Consider the following 19470-nt stretch of genomic DNA (forward strand, 5'->3'; position numbering starts at 1 on the left):
ACTTGTGCATGTGCTCTCTCTCTCTCTCTCTCTCTGTCCAATAAATAAATAAATAAATCTTTTTTTTTTAAGTGCTGAAGGGGAGAGAAAAGATAAAAGTAGTAACCAAGATAAAGTTTTTATGGATACATTAATCAAAATTTAAGTGGGGAAAGTGCTTTTTATATTTTGCTATTTTTACCTGCCTTGACTCTCTGTGTCCTGACCATATGAAATAACATGAGACAATGTAGTGATAAAGGAAAATCAAGTTAACTCACCCTCTGCTGTGCTGAAGAAAGGAAGGGAGATGATTTCAATTCTTCCAGCTCTCGTGCATTCAGATCCAGCATAGGTTTATGGAAATGTTCTGTAACCTGTAGCTGTTCTAAATGCTGCTTCAATTCTATTCATTTTGGACCATTTAGACACGTAAAGAAAAAAGGTAAAATAATGTCTCCTAATCATTGAAAGCTGTTTTACAATCTGGAAAATTATTCTCTAGTGTGCATTTTGCCAAAAGACGAAGCCAGAAAAATCACAGTCCTATATTTCCTTAGTATTAATAGTATACGTGTATTTTTTCTTTCTTTTTTTTTTTACTTTTTTTAATTATTATTTTTTTTAACAAATATATAATGTATTTTTATCCCCAGGGATACAGGTCTGTGAATCACCAGGTTTACACACTTCACAGCCTCAACATAGCACATACCCTCCCCAATGTCCATAACACCACCCCCTCTACCGACCCCCCTTCCCCCAGCAACCCTCAGTTTGTTTTGTGAGATTAAGAGTTATTTATGGTTTGTCTCCCTCCTGATCCCATCTTGTTTCATTTATTCCTTTCCTACCCCCCAAACCCCCCATGTTGCATCTCTACTTCCTCATATCAGGGAGATCATATGATAGTTGTCTTTCTCTGATTGACTTATTTCACTAAGCATGATACCAGTATATGTGTATTTTTTAAAAAAAAATGGAGATAAGTAAAAAGAAGATAATTGCAAATTACACCAAACAGGATGTCTAAAAATAGTACTAATAGTTTGATTTTGGCTTTCATTTTATATTTTCTACCCATGATTTTGGTAACTCAATATTCTTATGAAATGATGAAACTGTAGTAATTTTATGAGCTACAGCTTAAGAAATCATTTTGATATATGTTGTCAAAGCCACTTGCATTCTTCACGTTCCTTTTTATTTCTTTATATTTAAAGAAAAGTACAACACAGACTTTGACATTGTATTGATTATAAAAATTGGATCAAAATACTCTTTCTTCTTCTTCAGCATCTTAGTGAACTTTATATCATGGAATTTCTGCCTGGACCAAATCCTTTCACTCTAAAAGCATAAGCGAAATCCACCCATAATTCAGAACGCTTATCAAGATTGTGCTCTGGCTGAATTTAACGTAACACTCTGGCTCGCCAGGGCTATCCTCTCACATTGAATTGATTATTCCTAACAGAGTGAAGTTTATTCAGAGTGTGTCCCCTAGGGGAGTTTATTGTAGATTTGTAGTTCATCATTTATTGTTCAACTATTTCATGGCAAAAGGCAATCATTCAGCAGTCACTAAGTTTGTCCTCTTGGGCCTCACAGATAACCTGGAGCTTCAGGACACTCTCTTTTGTGTTTTCCTATTGATTTACTTAGCTACTGTCTTGGGTAATCTTGGTCTGATTGTGTTCATCCAAATCAGTCCTCAACTTCACACTCCTATGTATTTTTTCCTCTGTCATCTGGCTTTTGTTGATTTTTATGGTACCTCTGCCATCACTCCAAACATCCTTGTGAACTCTTTACGAGAAATTAAAGGCATGCCATTTTATGCATGTGCCACTCAAGTGGGCTGCTTTATCACATTTTCAGTCTGGGAATTATTCATGCTGTCTGTCATGGCCTATGATCGGTATGTGGCCATCTGCAACCTTTTACTCTACATCGTTCTCATGCCCAGGAAACTGCATCCAGTTGGTCACTAGCTCTTACAACTATGGATTCACCGTGGGGCTCATACAAGCAGTGATTACATTCCACATGTCCTTCTGTGACTCTAATGTGGTCAACCAGTTCTACTGTGATGATGTTCCCTTGATTGCTCTCGCCTGCTCTGACACCCAAGTCAAAGAGTTGATGTTGTTCATCATTGCTGGGTTCAATGTATTCGGTTCTCTAATCACTGTTCTCCTATCCTATGTGTTTATTGTCTTCGCCATCTTAAAGATCCATTCTGCTGCAGGAAGACAAAAAGCCTTTTCTACATGTGCTTCTCACCTGTTTTCTATTACTATATATTACCCGTAATATATATATATATATAGTAATATATAGTAACTGACCCTCAGTTTTATGTACCTGCGCCCCAAGTCAAGCCACTCACTAGATAAAGACAAATTTGCCTCGGTATTCTATGCAGTGGTGATTCCCATGTTAAATCCTTTAATCTATAGCTTGAGAAATTAGGAAGTAAAAAATGCTTTCAAGAAAATTTTTGAAAAGGTATATTCTAGTAATCGATAATGAGGTGTGTGTTTTTTTGTTGTTTGTTTTTTTTTTTTTAAAGAAATACTGGATGTTAGGAATTTAAGTGAAGGCTTATACATGGTACAGTGCCAGTAAGCCTAGAAACCTTTGTTCTCTGAAGCTCAGTTCTCTGATCACTATCTCCTTGAAAAAAATAGATATTTTCTTGGTTTTGCTCACATGTTTGTAGTAGATATTTTATAAATGCTTGTTTAATTGTTGAATTGTAAAAAAGAGATAAAAACTATCCATTCTGTTTTTCCAGGAGATGCTTCAGTAATAGAGGTGAAGAACAAAGCAACTTAATAGCATATCTTTATCTTTTTTCACTGTGATGTTGAAAATTTTAGGCGGTCTTGCAGGACATCAACTATGTGAATGTTATTGAAAATACCAGATATTATTTTATTCCATAGTTGAATTGGAGTAAAAGATAACAAGGTGCTTGTTTGAAGGGTTTTGGTTTAAAAATGCCTGAAAAAGTGACCTTGTTCTTTACTTTAAATGTCCCTATTGATACAGTTGAACATTTTTTTGAAGACTTTATTTTATTATAACTATGTTAACATATCATAATCATCCAAAGTCCATAGTTCTCTTTAGTGTTCACTCTTAATGTTGTACACTGTATGGGTTGGGAAAATGACTTACATCCATCATTGTAATATTATACAGATATTTTCATTGCCCTAAAAATCTTCTGTGCTTTACTTATTCACCTGTCCTCAACCGTTCCCACCCCTGGCAACTGCTGAATTTTTTACTGCCTCCATTCTTTTCTAGAGTGTCATAAGAGTTAGGATCATATGTTAGGATCCTAACATAAGAGTTAGGATCATTTTCAGATGGGCTTTTTTCACTTGGTGATCATGTAAGTTTCCTCCCTGTCTTTTCATGGCTTGATAGTGCATTTCTTTTTTGTACTGAAACATTTGACTGTCTGAATAAACCATAGTGTATTGGTCCATTCACCTACCAAATGACAGCTGCTTCCAAGTTTTGACAATTATGAATAAAGCAGCTATAAACATCAGTGTGCAAGTTTCTGTGTCGATTTAAGTTCTCAGCTCCTTTGCTTAAATACCAATGAACACAATTGCTGGGTCATGTGGTAAGAGCATGGTTAGTTTTGTAAGCAACTGCCAAACTTTCTTGGCTGAACATTTTAATATGATCGTTCAAACACTACCCCTTCTATATTTCCCTCCCATTCAGCCAGGACTTTAGTTGCACCAATTACCCCTGAATGGAGTGATACAAGCCTTATTCCACATGGTTATTATGAATCTAATTGCCTTGTCCTTGTTAATGTATATGATTTGCATTTGCCCATTGACAATGGCATTGTCACTGAGCTAGAAAGTTCTAAAGATGCTCTGAATTCCTGTGTTTCAGCCCATTTGTGCATTGACACTCCTAATTTCTTATGTTAATTAGAACTGACCACCTTAGTCGCCACACTAATTTATTCTTTGCCTGCTGGTCCTTAGGCGTGAAGTTGTCTGTTTTGTTAAAACACTAATTAAGAGAGTTTACGCAAGATGGCGGAGAAGTAGCAGGCTGAGATTACATCAGGTAGCAGGAGATCAGCTACATAGCTTATCTAAACACTGCAAACACCTACAAATCCAATGGGAGATCGAAGAGAAGAAGAACAGCAATTCTAGAAACAGAAAATCAACCACTTTCTGAAAGGTAGGACTGGTGGAGAAGGGAATCCAAAGCGACGGGAAGATAGACCACGGGGGGAGGGGCCAGTTCCCAGCAAGCGGCGGAGCAACGGAGCACTAAATCAGGACTTTTAAAAGTCTGTTCCGCTGAGGAACATCGCTCCAGAGGCTAAACTGGGGTGAAGCCCACGCAGGGTCAGCGTGGCCCCAGGTCCCGCAGGGTCACAGAAGGATCAGAGGTGTCTGAGTGTCGCGGAGCTTGCAGGTATCAGAGCGGGGAAGCTGGCTACAGAAACAGTTCCGAGGAGTGAGCTATCATCTCGGGGTTACCTTGAGCCGGTACAGGCTGGGTGAGCTCTGAGCACGGCCGGAGGCCAGGGAGATGGGGGTGATTGGGCGCTATTCTCTGAGGGCTCACTGAGGTGGGGGGCCCTGAGCCCTTGGCTCATCTAGGCCGGAGACTGGGAGGCCGCCATTTTCATTCCCGTCCTCCAGAACTCTATGGAAAGCATTCAGGGAACAAAAGCTCCCGAAAACAAACCCGAGCGGATTACTCAGCCCGGCCCCTGGTAAGGGCGGTGCAAGTCGGGCAGGGGCAAAGCCACTTGAGAATCACTACAACAGGCCCCTCCCCCAGAGATCAACAAGAACTCTAGCCAGGACCAATTTCACCTACCAAGGAGTACAGTTTCAATACTAAGGAGAGCAGCAGAATTCCAGAGGAGGAGAAAGCAAAGCACTGAACTCATGGTTTTCTCCCCATGATTCTTTAGTCTTGCAGTTAATTTAATTTTTTTCAATTTTTTTTCTTCTTGGGCTAATTTTTTTTTAACTTTTACCCTTTTCTTTTTTAAAGTTTTTTAACTAGTTTATCTAATATATATATATATATTTTTTTTTCTTTTTGATATTTTTTTCTTTATTTGTTTTTTTAATTGTTTATTTTATTTTTCTGAACCTCTTTTTATCCCCTTTCTCCTCCCTCACGATTTGGGGTCTCTTCTGATTTGGTTAAAGCATATTTTCCTGGGGTCTTTGCCACCCTTTTAGTATTTTACTTTCTCCTTCCTATACTCTTATCTGGACAAAATGACAAGGCAGAAAAATTCACCACAGAAAAAGAACAAGAGGCAGTACCGAAGGCTAGGGACCTAATCAATACAGACATAGGTAATATGTCAGATCTAGAGTTCAGAATGACGATTCTCAAGGTTCTAGCCAGGCTCAAAAAAGGCATGGAAGATATTAGAGAAACCCTCTCGGGAGATATAAAAGCCCTCTCTGTAGAAATAAAAGAACTAAAATCTAACCAAGTTGAAATAAAAAAAGCTATTAATGAGGTGCAATCAAAAATGGAGGCTCTCACTGCTAGGATAAATGAGGCAAAAGAAAGAATTAGTGATATAGAAGACCAAATGACAGAGAATAAAGAAGCTGAGCAAAAGAGGGACAAACAGCTACTGGACCACGAGGGCAGAATTTGAGAGATAAGTGACACCATAAGAGGAAATAACATTAGAATAATTGGGATTCCAGAAGAAGAAGAAAAAGAGAGGGGGGAGCAGAAGTTATATTGGAGAGAATTATTGGAGAGAATTTCCCTAATAATGCAAAGGGAAAAGCATCAAAATCCAGGAGGTGCAGAGAACCCCCCTCAAAATCAACAAGAATAGGTCCACACCCCATCACGTAATAGTAAAACTTACAAGTCTTAGTGACAAAGAGAAAATCCTGAAAGCAGCCCAGGAAAAGAAGTCTGTAACATACAATGGAAAAATATTAGATTAACAGCAGACTTATCCACCGAGACCTGGCAGGCAAGAAAGAGCTGGAATGATATATTCAGAGCACTAAACGAGAAAAACATGCAGCCAAGAATACTATATCCAGCTAGGCTATCATTGAAAATAGAAGGAGAGATTAAAAGCTTCCAGGACAAACAAAAACTGAAAGAGTTTGCAAACACCAAACCAGCTCTACAGGAAATATTGAAAGGGATCCTCTAAGTAAAGAGAGAGCCTAAAAGTAGTAGATCAGAAGGAACAGAGACAATATACAGTAACAGTCACCTTACAGGCAATACAATGGCACTAAATTCATATCTCTCAATAGTTACCCTGAATGTTAATGGGCTAAATGCCCCAATCAAAAGATACAAGGTATCAGAATGGATAAAAAAAAAACCCATCTATATGTTGCCTACAAGAAACTCATTTTAGACCCGAAGACACCTCCAGATTTAAAGTGAGGGGGTGGAAAAGAATTTACCATGCTAATGGACATCAAAAGAAAGCAGGAGTGGCAATCCTTGTATCAGATCAAATAGATTTTAAGCCAAAGACTATAATAAGAGATGAGGAAGGACACTATATCATACTCAAAGGAACTGTCCAACAAGAAGATCTAACAATTTTAAATATCTATGCTCCTAACGTGGGAGCAGCCAACTATATAAACCAATTAGTATCAAAATAAAAGAAACACATCTACAATAATACAATAATAGTCGGGGACTTTAACACTCCCCTCACTGAAATGGACAGATCATCCAAGCAAAAGATCAACAAGGAAATAAAGGCCTTAAATGACACACTGGACCAGATGGACATCACAGATATATTCAGAACATTTCATCCCAAAGCAACAGAATACACATTCTTCTCTAGTGCACATGGAACATTCTCCAGAATAGATCACATCCTGGGTCCTAAATCAGGTCTCAACCGGTATCAAAAGATTTTCAGACCACAATGCTCTGAAGCTAGAACTCAATCACAAGAGGAAATTTGGAAAGAACCCCAATACATGGAGACTAAACAGCATCCTTCCAAAGAATGAATGGGTCAACCAGGAAATTAAAGAAGAATTGAAAAAAATTCATGGAAACAAATGATAATGAAAACACAATGGTTCAAAATCTGTGGGACACAACAAAGGCAGTCCTGAAAGGAAAATATATAGCAGTACAAGCCTTTCTCAAGAAATAAGAAAGGTCTCAGGTACACAGCCTAATCCTACACCTAAAGGAGCTGGAGAAAGAACAAGAAAGAAACCCTAAACCCAGCAGGAGAAGAGAAATCATAAAGATCAGAGCAGAAATCAATGAAATAGAAACCAAAAAATCAATAGAACAAATCAACGAAACTAGGAGCTGGTTCTTTGAAAGAATTAATAAGATTGATAAACCCCTGGCCAGACTTATCAAGAAGAAAAGAGAAAGGACCCAAATAAATAAAATCATCAATGAAAGAGGAGAGATCACAACTAACACCAAAGAAATACAGACAATTATAAAAACATACTATGAGCAACTCTACGCCAACAAATTTGACAATCTGGAAGAAATGGATGCATTCCTAGAGACATATAAACTACCACAACTGAACCAGGAAGAAATAGAAAGCCTGAACAGACCCATAACCAGTAAGGAGATTGAAAGAGTCATCAAAAATCTCCAAACAACCAAAAGCCCAGGACCAGATGGCTTCCCGGGGGAATTCTACCAAACATTTAAAGAAGAACTAATTCCTATTCTCCTGAAACTGTTCCAAAAAATAGAAATGGAAGGAAAACTTCCAAACTCATTTTATGAGGCCAGCATCACCTTGATCCCAAAACCAGACAAGGATCCCATCAAAAAAGAGAACTACAGACCAATATCCTTGATGAACACAGATGTGAAAATTCTCACAAAAATACTAGCCAATAGGATTCAACAGTACATTAAAAGGATCATTCACCACGACTAAGTGGGATTTATCCCAGGGTTGCAAGGTTGGTTCAACATCTGCAAATCAATCAATGTGATACAACACATTAATAAAAGGAAGAACAAGAACCATATGATACTCTCAATAGATTCTGAAAAAGCATTTGACAAAGTACAGCATCCCTTCCTGATCAAAACTCTTCAAAGTGTAGGGATAGACGGCACATACCTCAATATTATCAAAGCCATCTATGAAAAACCCACCGCAAATATCATTCTCAATGGAGAAAAATTGAAAGCTTTTCTGCTAAGGTCAGGAACACGGCAGGGATGTCCATTATCACCACTACTATTCAACAGAGTACTAGAAGTCCTAGCCTCAGCAATCAGACAACAAAAGGAAATTAAAGGCATCCAAATCGGCAAAGAAGAAGTCAAACTCTCACTCTTCGCAGATGATCTGATACTATATGTGGAAAACCCAAAAGACTCCACTCCAAAACTGCTAGAACTTGTACAGGAATTCAGTAAAGTGTCAGGTTATAAAATCAATGCACAGAAATCAGTTGCATTTCTCTACACCAACAAGAAGACAGAAGAAAGAGAAATTAAGGATTCAATCCCATTTACAATTGCACCCAAAACTATAAGATACCTAAAATTAAGCTAACCAAAGAGGCTATGAATCTATACTCAGAAAACTATAAAGTACTCATGAAAGTAATTGAGGAAGACACAAAGAAATGGAAAAATGTTCCATGCTCCTGGATTGGAAGAACAAATATTGTGAAAATGTCTATGCTACCTAAAGCAATCTACACATTTAATGTGATTCCTATCAAAATACCATCCTTTTTTTTTTTCAAAGAAATGGAACAAATAATCTTAAAATGTATATGGAACCAGAAAAGACCTCGAATAGCCAAAGGAATATTGAAAAAGAAAGCCAAAGTTGGTGGCATCACAATTCTGTACTTCAAGCTCTATTACAAAGCTGCCATCATCAAGACGGCATGGTACTGGCACAAAAACAGACACATAGATCAATGGAACAGAATAGAGAACCCAGAAATAGACCCTCAACTCTATGGTCAACTCATCTTCGACAAAGCAGGAAAGAATGTCCAATGGAAAAAAGATAGCCTCTTCAACAAATGGTGTTGGGAAAATTGGACAGCCACATGCAGAAAAATGAAACTGGTCCATTTCCTTGCACCACACACGAGAATAGACTCAAAATGAATGAAGGACTTCAATGTGAGAAAGGAATCCATCAAAATCCTTGAGGAGATCACATGCAGCAACCTCTTCGACCTCAGCTGCAGCAACATCTTCCTAGGAACATCGTCAAAGGCAAGGGAAGCAAGGGCAAAAATGAACTATTGGGATTTCATCAAGATGCAAATCTTTGCACAGCAAAGGAAGCAGTTAACAAAACCAAAAGACAGCTGACAGAATTGGAGAAGATATTTGCAAATGACATATCAAAATCTATATCAAACGACACATCAAAATCTATAAAGAACTTAGCAAACTCAACACCCAAAGAACAAATAATCCAATCAAGAAATGGGCAGAAGACATGAACAGACATTTCTGCAAAGAAGACATCCAGATGGCCAACAAACACATGAAAAAGTGCTCAACATCACTCGGCATCAGGGAAATACAAATCAAAACCACAATGAGATACCACCTCACACTAGTCAGAAGGCTAAAATTGACAAGTCAGGAAATGACAGATGCTGGCGAGGATGCAGAGAAAGGGAAACCCTCCTACACTGTTGGTGGGAATGCAAGCTGGTGCAACCACTCTGGAAAACAGCATGGAGGTTCCTCAAAATGTTGAAAATAGAACTACTCTATGACCCAGCAATTGCACTGCTGGGTATTTACCCTAAAGATACAGGCATAGTGATCTGAAGGGGCACGTGCACCCGAATGTTTATAGCAGCAATGTCTACAATAGCCAAACTATGGAAAGAACCTAGATGTCTATCAACAGATGAATGGATAAAGATGAAGTAGTATATATACACAATGGAATATTATGCAGCCATCAAAAGAAATGAAATCTTGCCATTCACGATGACGTGGATGGAACTAGAAGGTATCATGCTTAGCAAAATAAGTCAATTGGAGAAAGACAACTATCATATGATCTCCCTGATATGATGAAGTGGAGATGCAACATGGGGGGTGCTTAAGGGGGTAGGAGAAGAATAAATGAAACAAGATGGGATTGGGAGCGAGACAAACCATAAGTGACTCTTAATCTCACAAAACAAATTGAGGTTTGCTGGGGGGATGGGGGGGTTGGGAGAGGGGATGGGGTTATGGACATTGGGGAGGGTATGTGCTATGGTGAGTGCTGTGAAGTGTGTAAACCTGGCGATTCACAGACCTGTATCCCTGGGGACAAAAATACATAATATGTTTATTTTTAAAAATAAATAAATTGATTAATTTTTTTAAAATACTAATTAAGACTCTGGTAGAAATATTTGTCTTCTAGAACTCCAAACCTGTAACTCAGAATAGCCTAATATTGTAGGAAGAGGAGACACAAATTCAGAAATTGGGTCACAGGATGGAATTGTGAGAAGAATCCTACTACCATCCTTCAGGACAACCTTGTACATTGTAATGTAATGAGGCACAAGTCCACTTATGACTAATTCCTACATAACATGGCACCCTTTCTTTGCACTCAGCCCAAATTTTATTTAGAACTTCTCCAGTGGGACCTCTAACCCATGAACCATAGCATAGATTGGCAGGAGTCTGTGGAGCAGAGATAACTAATACAAAATCCTGGATCACTTGTTCATATAAATTGTTAGTGACATTTCAACACAATTTAGCCAGGTTATAAATGAATTACTTCCATCTTCAATGGATTGCTATTGTGCCAGCCCCAAATTGGTGAACCTATAACATATTATTGGTAACTGATGCTGAGTTTTCACTTGGTGTCTTTTCATCCAGGAGCATTTAGTTTCTACCTGGGTATAGTAGAACATGGAAAGCTATTTTATTTCTTCATCAGAAGGTATGGCTTCACTCCAAGGTCCCTATCGTGATGTGGATTTGAGCTTCCAAGGACCCAGGCATCATTCTTTTCCAATACAGATATCTCCAAAATCACTGGATCACTTGCAGAATCTACTCTTTCCCTGGAACTGAATCAAATCAGGTCGTCTGCTGTAATACCCAGCAAATAGCTCAGAGCTATAATCCCAAACATGGCATATGCTGCCTGTTAAGTCCAAAGGGTCCCCAAAAATGCTGTACACATTTCTGAGTTGCTGACAGTTTGTAGCACAGCAATGTGTCCTTTACTTTGGAGATGATGGAAGTGCAAAGAGTATTACTTAAAACTCAGCTTAAAGAAAATGAACTGAGGAAATTACTGTACTCTGAATATTTGTGTATTGAATATTCCCCTAATTTTTGACTCCCATATGTTACTAAGGCACCAAAGGATCTCGCCACTCACAGTTCACCAGGTATAATTAGCAAGATTCTATCAACATAGATACTATCAACATAGTAACCTTACATTATGTTTTGTGAAATGTCAAGATGATAAAATCCTCAATGGACAATTTTTTAAATCTTTATTGGGATATAATTGGCAAGCATAAATCATATATATTTAACGAGTACAACTTTATGTTTTAAATTATATATATACATTGTGAAATAATTGTGACAAGTTAATGAATATATCTATCATCTCACATAATTACCATTTCCTTCCTTCCTTCCTTCCTTCCTTCTTTCCTTTCTGTCATAAGAACACTTAAGATCTACCTTCTTAGCAAACTGCAAGTACACACTACAGTACTGTTAACTATAGTCACATTGCTCTACTTTGTATCTCCAGAGCACATGCATCTTGCATAACTAGAATTTTGTATCAACATTTCTCTCATTTCTTTTTTCCACCTCCAGCACCTGTCAACCATTCTACTTTCTAAGTTAGATCATGCAGGATTTGTCCTTCTGTGTCTAACTTATTTCACTTAGCATAACATCTTCCCAGTACATGAACAAATTTTGAAAGTAAAGCATTTATATGTCCTTGAAGAAGTCTGCTCTGGAGTAATTTACTTATTTATTTTTCTTTTTTGATAGAGAAACTAAGGCTAAGCAAACTCTTCATTGATCCATATTACTGGATGCATTTTCTCAAGTTAAACAATTGTATTCAACTTGTGTGTATGCATTATCCCCCATTTTATAAATAACTGAATTTTAAAGATAATAAGTGACTTGCTCAAGAGCACACACCTTGTATGTGGCAAAGTTAGGATTTGGGGCCAATGTTTCTGAATTCAAAATGTATGGGTTTTAATACTCTAAGACATTAATGATTCAATGTGTCTTATTTTTTTTAAAGATTTTATTTATTTATTTGATAGAGAGAGATCACAAGTAGACAGAGAGGCAGGCAGAGAGAGAGAGAGAGGGAAGCAGGCTTCCTGCTGAGCAGAGAGCCCGATGTGGGACTCGATCCCAGGACCCTGAGATCATGACCTGAGCCGAAGGCAGCGGCTCAACCCACTGAGCCACCCAGGCGCCCCTCAATGTGTCTTATTTTTTTTTTTTAATTTTTTATTTTTTCAGCATAACAGTATTCATTAATGTGTCTTATTTTTTATACGTTTGTTCTATTATGTGCCTTGAGACAGATTTGGAAAGATCATAGTTGTGGTAGGTTACTACCAAATAGTCCACACAAATCCCTAAATCTATATTCACTCACTTGTATAGTTACCTGTCTTACGGACAGTGGCTCTGTGACTTGCTTTATTAAATAAAATGCTCAAAAGTGATGTTACACTGTAATTTCTAAGGCTTGACTCTTTTTCTCCATTGGAGTGCTAAACGTTAGACCCGATCACCATATTTGTGGACGGACACCCAAGCTAGATACCTGGAAACGTCACTTGCATAAAAGAAAGTATTCCAGCTGACAGCCTCACCAAGTGTCAGTTGTGATCAAGATTATCTTGGGTCACACATCCTACTGCCCAACTTCCAGCACATGAAGAAGGATTGTCTAGTTAGGTCACAGACTCATGAGAGATAATAAATCATGGTTGCTTTAGGCCACGAGGCTTTGGGGGTCTTTTAGTTTTTGTTTTTTATATTGCAATAGATAGTTGGAACAATAAATCACAAAAAGAATTGCAATTTTTTTTAAAAAATTAAGGTTTTCTTTATTTATTCATAAGAGACAGTGAGAGAGAGAGGGAGGCAGAGGCAGAGGGAGAAGCAGTCACCCCACGGAGTAGGGAGCTGAACATGGACCCAATCCCAGGACACGATCCCAGGACTCTGGGATCATGACCTGAGCCAGAGGCAGACACTTAATCAACTGAGTCACCCAGGCACCCAAGAATTGCAATTTTTAAAGATTAAATTAGTTCTGAGTTGCCTGGGTGGCTCAGTTGGTTAAGCATCCAACTCTTGATTTCTGCTCAGGTCATGATCTCAGAGCTATGTATTGGAGCCCCAAGGCAGGCTTCATGTTGGTTGTTCTTGGAGCCTGTTAAAATTCTCTCCCTTCCTCCTCTCTCTGCCCCTCCCCAACTTCTCCTTCTTAAAAAAAAAAAAAATTAAATTAGTCCTAATAATAAATCCTAAAAATAGATTTTGTGATTTTGACAGAAGGGTAAAGTTAAAATTTCTTTTTTAATATTTTTATTAAAATATAATGTATTACTTGTTTCAGGGATCTAGGTCTATGATTCATCAGTCTTCTTACAACACACCTTCCCCAATGTCCATCACCCAGTTACCCTCCCCTCCAGCAACCCTCAGTTTTTTTCCTAAGATTAAGAGTCTCTATGGTTTGTTTCCATCTCTGGTTTTCTCTTGTTTCATTTTTTCCTCTCTTTCCCTATGATCTAAAACAATTGATGAACATTCTCAGAGGTCCATAGCTGCATACATGCAGATGGATGTTTTCAAGTCTCTGGGGAAAGCTACACTTCATATAATCATTACAGATTAGTTTTTTAAAATGCAGAAACATGCAAAATAAAAATCAAATGCAAAAAATACGGTGGCTTCTATACAATTTATGTTTTAGATTTTTTTGTTGTTTTAATTCTGTTTGGCAGAGTGGTGTTATAAAACCTCAGAAAAACAGTGTTCCTAGGATAAAATATCCACATTCAATAAGATTTAATTGTTCTTTTTTTTTTCTTTTAGAAAAATAAGCAATGTGCCTATGTATCTTTCTATGTATCACTCTATATACATGTGTATGTGGAGTGGAGAGGAACAGAGTCGGCTAAAGAGTTTAAAGAGGAGTGTTCGCTTCTCTGTGGGTAGTGTGCCCTACGTCTTTTGGAAAGACTTCAGGAAACAAAGCAAAGCTCACTGTAAGTCGTGTTCCTCTGACCAAAACTTTCAAACAATTTTCCAAGAGTAAGTTAAATGTACCTGCAGGTCGATAAATTCATGGTTTAATTATTATTTGCCCACAGCTCAACAGATACTGACTTTCAGATATAAGGTTGGATCTCTGGTACAATCTAAAGCAATACTTGGTAGCCTTGCGAAGTTCAACAGCAAGCCAATGAACTTTGATCAAATGTGTACTGTTACTTCTTACTAAAATTCAAAATTTCATAAAATCCATACTAAAAGAAAAAACTAAGTAAAATACAGTTAAATATTTTGTGAGCTGTTTTCCCCTGTGTTAAAATAATCTTTCTGTTAGTTAATAATTCTTTATTATACTTGGGATCAGCACAGTAATCTGAAATTTCAAATGATTATTCCTTGACTGTTAAGCAAATAGGATCCCTAAAGATTAACCATAACATTATTGCTCCTGTGAAACATCATTTTCTGTTTTGTTTTGTTTTTCCATAAATTATTTAAAATGATGTGACACAAAGAAAATGTTCTAGAGGGATCAACAAATAGTACAAGATACACTCCCCATATTTTAGTAATATATTCACAGAATTTGCTTCAAGATATGTTGGACTCTTTTTGGTTATATCGTGGATTACTCAAAGACAGCATGTAGAGAGGAAAAATCAAGGTAATTGAGGTAGTAAAAAAGGATTTGATGTAACACAAACTTTGTATTTATTTTTTTTTTCCATTATTCTAATATTATATTGGACCATCTATGAATTATTGAGTCTTACGAGGTATTAGAGAGAAAAAAAAGGAAAATATAAAATGATCTTTGTTTGCCAGGAGTTTGAAATTTAGAGCTAGGTTACAAACAAATTAACAGGTGAATCAATTATTGGATTAAACACTTGAGAGGTAATGAAACACATCTAGAAAGAAGGGAAATTTCATATGAAGTCACACTCAGTTAATTTTCCTAGCATCCTAATTGAGACAGGTATCTAAAAACCAAAAATTCTAAATAGTTTATGTAATTGATTAACACAACACCAGTCTTATCATGGTGGTGGGGGGGGGGGACAGGATTTGAGTTCAATTTTTGTCCAACCATAAAGCTTCATTTTTTAATAGCTATCTTATATTTCCAATTACAATTATACAACTTGGGATATTTAAAACACTGAATGGTGATTCACAAAAATGGCACCTAAAAACTAGATTTAAGTTAAAATTTTCACAAGTTAAAGAAATAATTTAAAAAAATATGTGAGCTTTAGTCTGGCACAGAAACCTTGTTGCTCATACACTCTGGAAAAGAAAGTAAAGAGAAAGGTTACCACATATGGATCTGAGTACCTTCTGTCTTTATCATTCGTTTACTCACCAGGGATGTTAGCTTCAAACATTTCTGAGAATCTCCCATCTCCCTGAAAAAATCAAATTCTTTTTTTTACGATTTTATTTATTTATTTGACAGAGATATCACAAGTAGGTGGCGGGTTGGGGGGGGGGAGGATGCAGGCTCCCTGCTGAGCAGAGAGCCTGATGCAGAGCTCGATCCCAGGACCCTGAGATCATGACCTGAGCCAAAGGCAAAGGCTTAACCCACTGAGCCACACAGGCATCCCTGAAAAATCAAATTCTTGACTGTTTCTATAAAGCCTAACTATATTTCACTTCAATACTTTGATGTCACTGGGTCCTATTTGCTATCATAAAACTGCCTTGGTTTACAACCTAAGGAAAGGATTTAGCAAATGGAGACACAATCTTCTCATCGAAAAATTGAGACTTTCAAGGCCTGCCTGAGTGGTCAGTGGATTAAGCATCTGCCTTTAGCTCAGGTCATGATTCCAAGGTCCTGGGATCAGGATCCTTGCTCAGTGGGGAGTCTGCTTCTTCCCTTTCCCTCTGCCCCTCTCTCCACCCCCCACATGTTCTCTCTTTCTCTGTCTAATAAATAAATAAAATATTTAGAAAAGTGAAAAAATAAATTGAGACTTTTTAAAAATTTATTTATTTATTTGACAGAGAGACAGAGCCTAAGTAGGCAGAGGGAGAAGGAGAAGCAGGTTCCCTGCTGAGTGGAGAGCTGTATGTGGGGCTGGATCCTAGACCCTGGGAACATGACCTGAGCCAAAAGCAGATGCTTAACCAACTGAGCCACCTAGGCGCCCCTAAGTTGAGACTTTTAAGAAAAGTTCTCTCTAATGGTCTTCAATTTGTGTGATTACTTACATGGTAAAATGCCAACACCCTATGCATACTTTAATTGTTAAATGACCAAATTAAGGGGGTAAAGTCTATAAATATATAATCACTAGTGGCTCTTTATAGATTACGTTCTGATATTACTTTGGTGAGTTCAAAAAATGTAGAAAAAATGGGTTCCTCTGAACTAATCCATAAATAAGAAATATAATTGAGAGAATATGAGGGAATTAGAAGTGAACATTACAAAAAAAGTATGCATTAAATTTATCAGAACAGTTACATTCTAGATATATTCCTGAAAATCCTCTGCCTCTAAAATAACTGAATTATCTTAAATAAAGCATATTTGTAAGGAATTCTAACCTTGTACATGTTTAAATTATTCTGTTGGAAGGTAAAATAGGTTAAAGACCCCTTAATTTCTCTACTTCATAAATTCTGATTTTCACAATTAAACTTCAATGTGTGTGATTTATTTCTTAGTATTGATAAGAATATTAAATGAGTTGATAAATGCTAACCACATACAATTAGGCTAAACAGTGGTCAACACTTAATAAATGTCAGATATTTTTATTTGTATTATTCTTAATATTATTGTGAGTGTTAGTGCAAAAATTTTAGAACTGAGTAATGGCCTTTTATTCAAATAAAACCCTTAAAAACAACATACAGAAAGGGCACAGTTCTTTTTAGAACAAGTCAGTCTTCATTCAACAAACTGAAAAAACATAAAGAGTAGCCAAATTAAAGAAAATCTAATAGAAAGTCTAAAGCTTTAAATATCAATATGACAAGACAATAGTTGAATCTTTATTCAAAGTAAACCACTAATCAGTTGTACTTACCAGAAAAATCCTTGAGTAAGAACACATCTTCAGGATAGTCCATGTCACTAAGAATGATAAAAAATAATCTGTTTTTTACCAACCCCATATTAGGTGTCAAAGATTGTGCCATGGTCCTCACATATATTTCTAAGTTATAGACTAAAATTTTCTTTTAGAATTATCATATTACCAGCTATGTGAACTTAGGCACTTTATACATAATCGTGGTCCAGAGGTCAAGTCTCAGACATTTCTTAGGTTTACTTGATTGTATTAAGTAAGACTACATGATATCACTTGATTCCCTGGAAGGTAGTAGAAATCTAACCAGGCTTTGTTCCTCTTTCTTCCAGATTGATAAGCCTTTGAGAACGCAATGAAATAACCTTTTTTAAAAAATCTTATTTTATTTAAATTCAATTAGTTAACAAACATTTATACAACAAACACATTCATAGCACTTATTATCACAGGATATTATTGTAAGCATTTCATAAATGTTAACTTGTTTCCTATTTAAAACAAACCAATGAATTGGGTCCTCTTACTTTCCAGAATTAGAAACAGAGTCACATAGTTTAAGTTGATTGTCCAAGGGGCACGGCTAATAAAGGAAGAGCATAGCATTCAAACTCAGGCAGCCCTAGCTCCAGAATAGTAAATTCTAACAAAACCACGCAGCACCCTTTGCTTGACATGCATAAATATGTGTCTGAGGGTGTATTTACCATAATTTCGGTGGTTTGTAAAGGCTGTAATGGCTGCAATGGCCTGAATGGGATTCTCTGAATCACACTGACATTCCAGACTTTCCCTGGTTCTTGTAGCAAAAGTTAAGGTCTGCGGAAGCACAGTCACATTTTCAAATGATTAGGAAAGAATTACAAGAAATGTCAGCAGGAAAAAGTTTGATTTATTTACCTTCTTGCATTTAATAAAGAATTTATTATTGTTATTTTCTTAATTTTAACAGCTTTAAGGTTTCACAACCTTTATCCAAGGCTTTCTTTGAGGCATCTTTCACCTCTTTGTTCCTTAGACTATAGATCAGGGGGTTCAACATCGGGATCACCACTGTGTAAAATACAGATGCCATTTTATCTGTGTCCAGGGAATGATTTGATTTAGGCTGTAGGTACATAAAGATCAAGGTGCCATAGAAAATGGTGACAGCTACCATATGGGAGCCACAGGTAGAAATGGCCTTGCGTTGCCCCTGGGTAGAGCGGATCCTTAGGATGGCGGCAATGATAAAGATGTAGGAGATAAGGACGATGGAAGAGGAACAGATCATATCAAAACCAGCAAAGGCAAAGATCAGAATTTCCTTGATGTGTGTGTCTGAACAGGACAGAGCCAAGAGAGGGAGATCATCACAGTAGAAATGGTTAATTACATTGGGGCCACAGTAAGTTAGACGGAAGGTGATAATGGTATGGAATAGGGCAACCAGAAAGCTGTATATATATGGCACTGCCACTAATTGAATGCAGAGTCTTCTTGACATCAGGGTTGAATAGTGCAGAGGACTACAGATGGCCACATAGCGATCATAGGCCATGGAAGCCAAAAGGAAACACTCAGTGATCATGAAGGTGAGAAAACAGCCCAGCTGTGTTGCACAAGCATGGAAAGGAATAGTATTGAGTTCCACAACAAAATTCACCATCATCTTTGGTGTGATAGCAGAGGAGTAGCAAACATCAACAAAGGCCAAGTGACTGAGGAAATAGTACATAGGTGTGTGGAGTCGAGCATCAATCCTGATTAAGGTTATCAACCCCAGGTTGCCCAGCACTGTGACCAGATAGATGATGAAAAACACCACAAAGCATGGGGCCTGAAGCTCTGGCCGGTCTGTAATTCCCTTTAGAATGAACTCAGTGACATAGGTAATATTGACATTAGCCATTTATCCCAGTGAATTTTGTTGATTTTGTTGCAAGTTGAAGAATACAAATGATGCTTCTCATGGCCCTTGTCACTGTTGACAAAAGATGATTGCTGGTGTCTTCTTGCCTTGAATCATGTTGTCTTGTGCGCAAAAAGTACACCTTAGCTCTCTGATGACATGCATCCTTGCCTCAGGGAGAGGAGTCCCATACTCTCAGAATAGCTTTCTTGAACATTGTTTTGCTTTGTAATT

At 37.3% G+C, this 19470-nt stretch overlaps 1 protein-coding gene and 1 pseudogene across 1 annotated transcript; one reads left to right on the plus strand and one right to left on the minus strand.

Moving 5' to 3' along the window:
• The first annotated feature begins 1535 nt into the window (after nucleotides 1-1535).
• LOC125079438 (olfactory receptor 5AL1-like) lies at nucleotides 1536-2511 on the plus strand (annotated as a pseudogene).
• A 15765-nt stretch (nucleotides 2512-18276) lies between these two features.
• Nucleotides 18277-19236, minus strand: LOC125078869 (olfactory receptor 1038). The gene has a single exon (XM_047692096.1). The coding sequence runs from the start codon at nucleotides 19234-19236 to the stop codon at nucleotides 18277-18279; it is 960 nt and encodes a 319-aa protein (XP_047548052.1).
• Nucleotides 19237-19470: the final 234 nt, after the last annotated feature.

The sequence above is a fragment of the Lutra lutra genome, chromosome 10 (assembly GCF_902655055.1).
Source record: "Lutra lutra chromosome 10, mLutLut1.2, whole genome shotgun sequence".
NCBI classification, from domain to species: domain Eukaryota; kingdom Metazoa; phylum Chordata; class Mammalia; order Carnivora; family Mustelidae; genus Lutra; species Lutra lutra.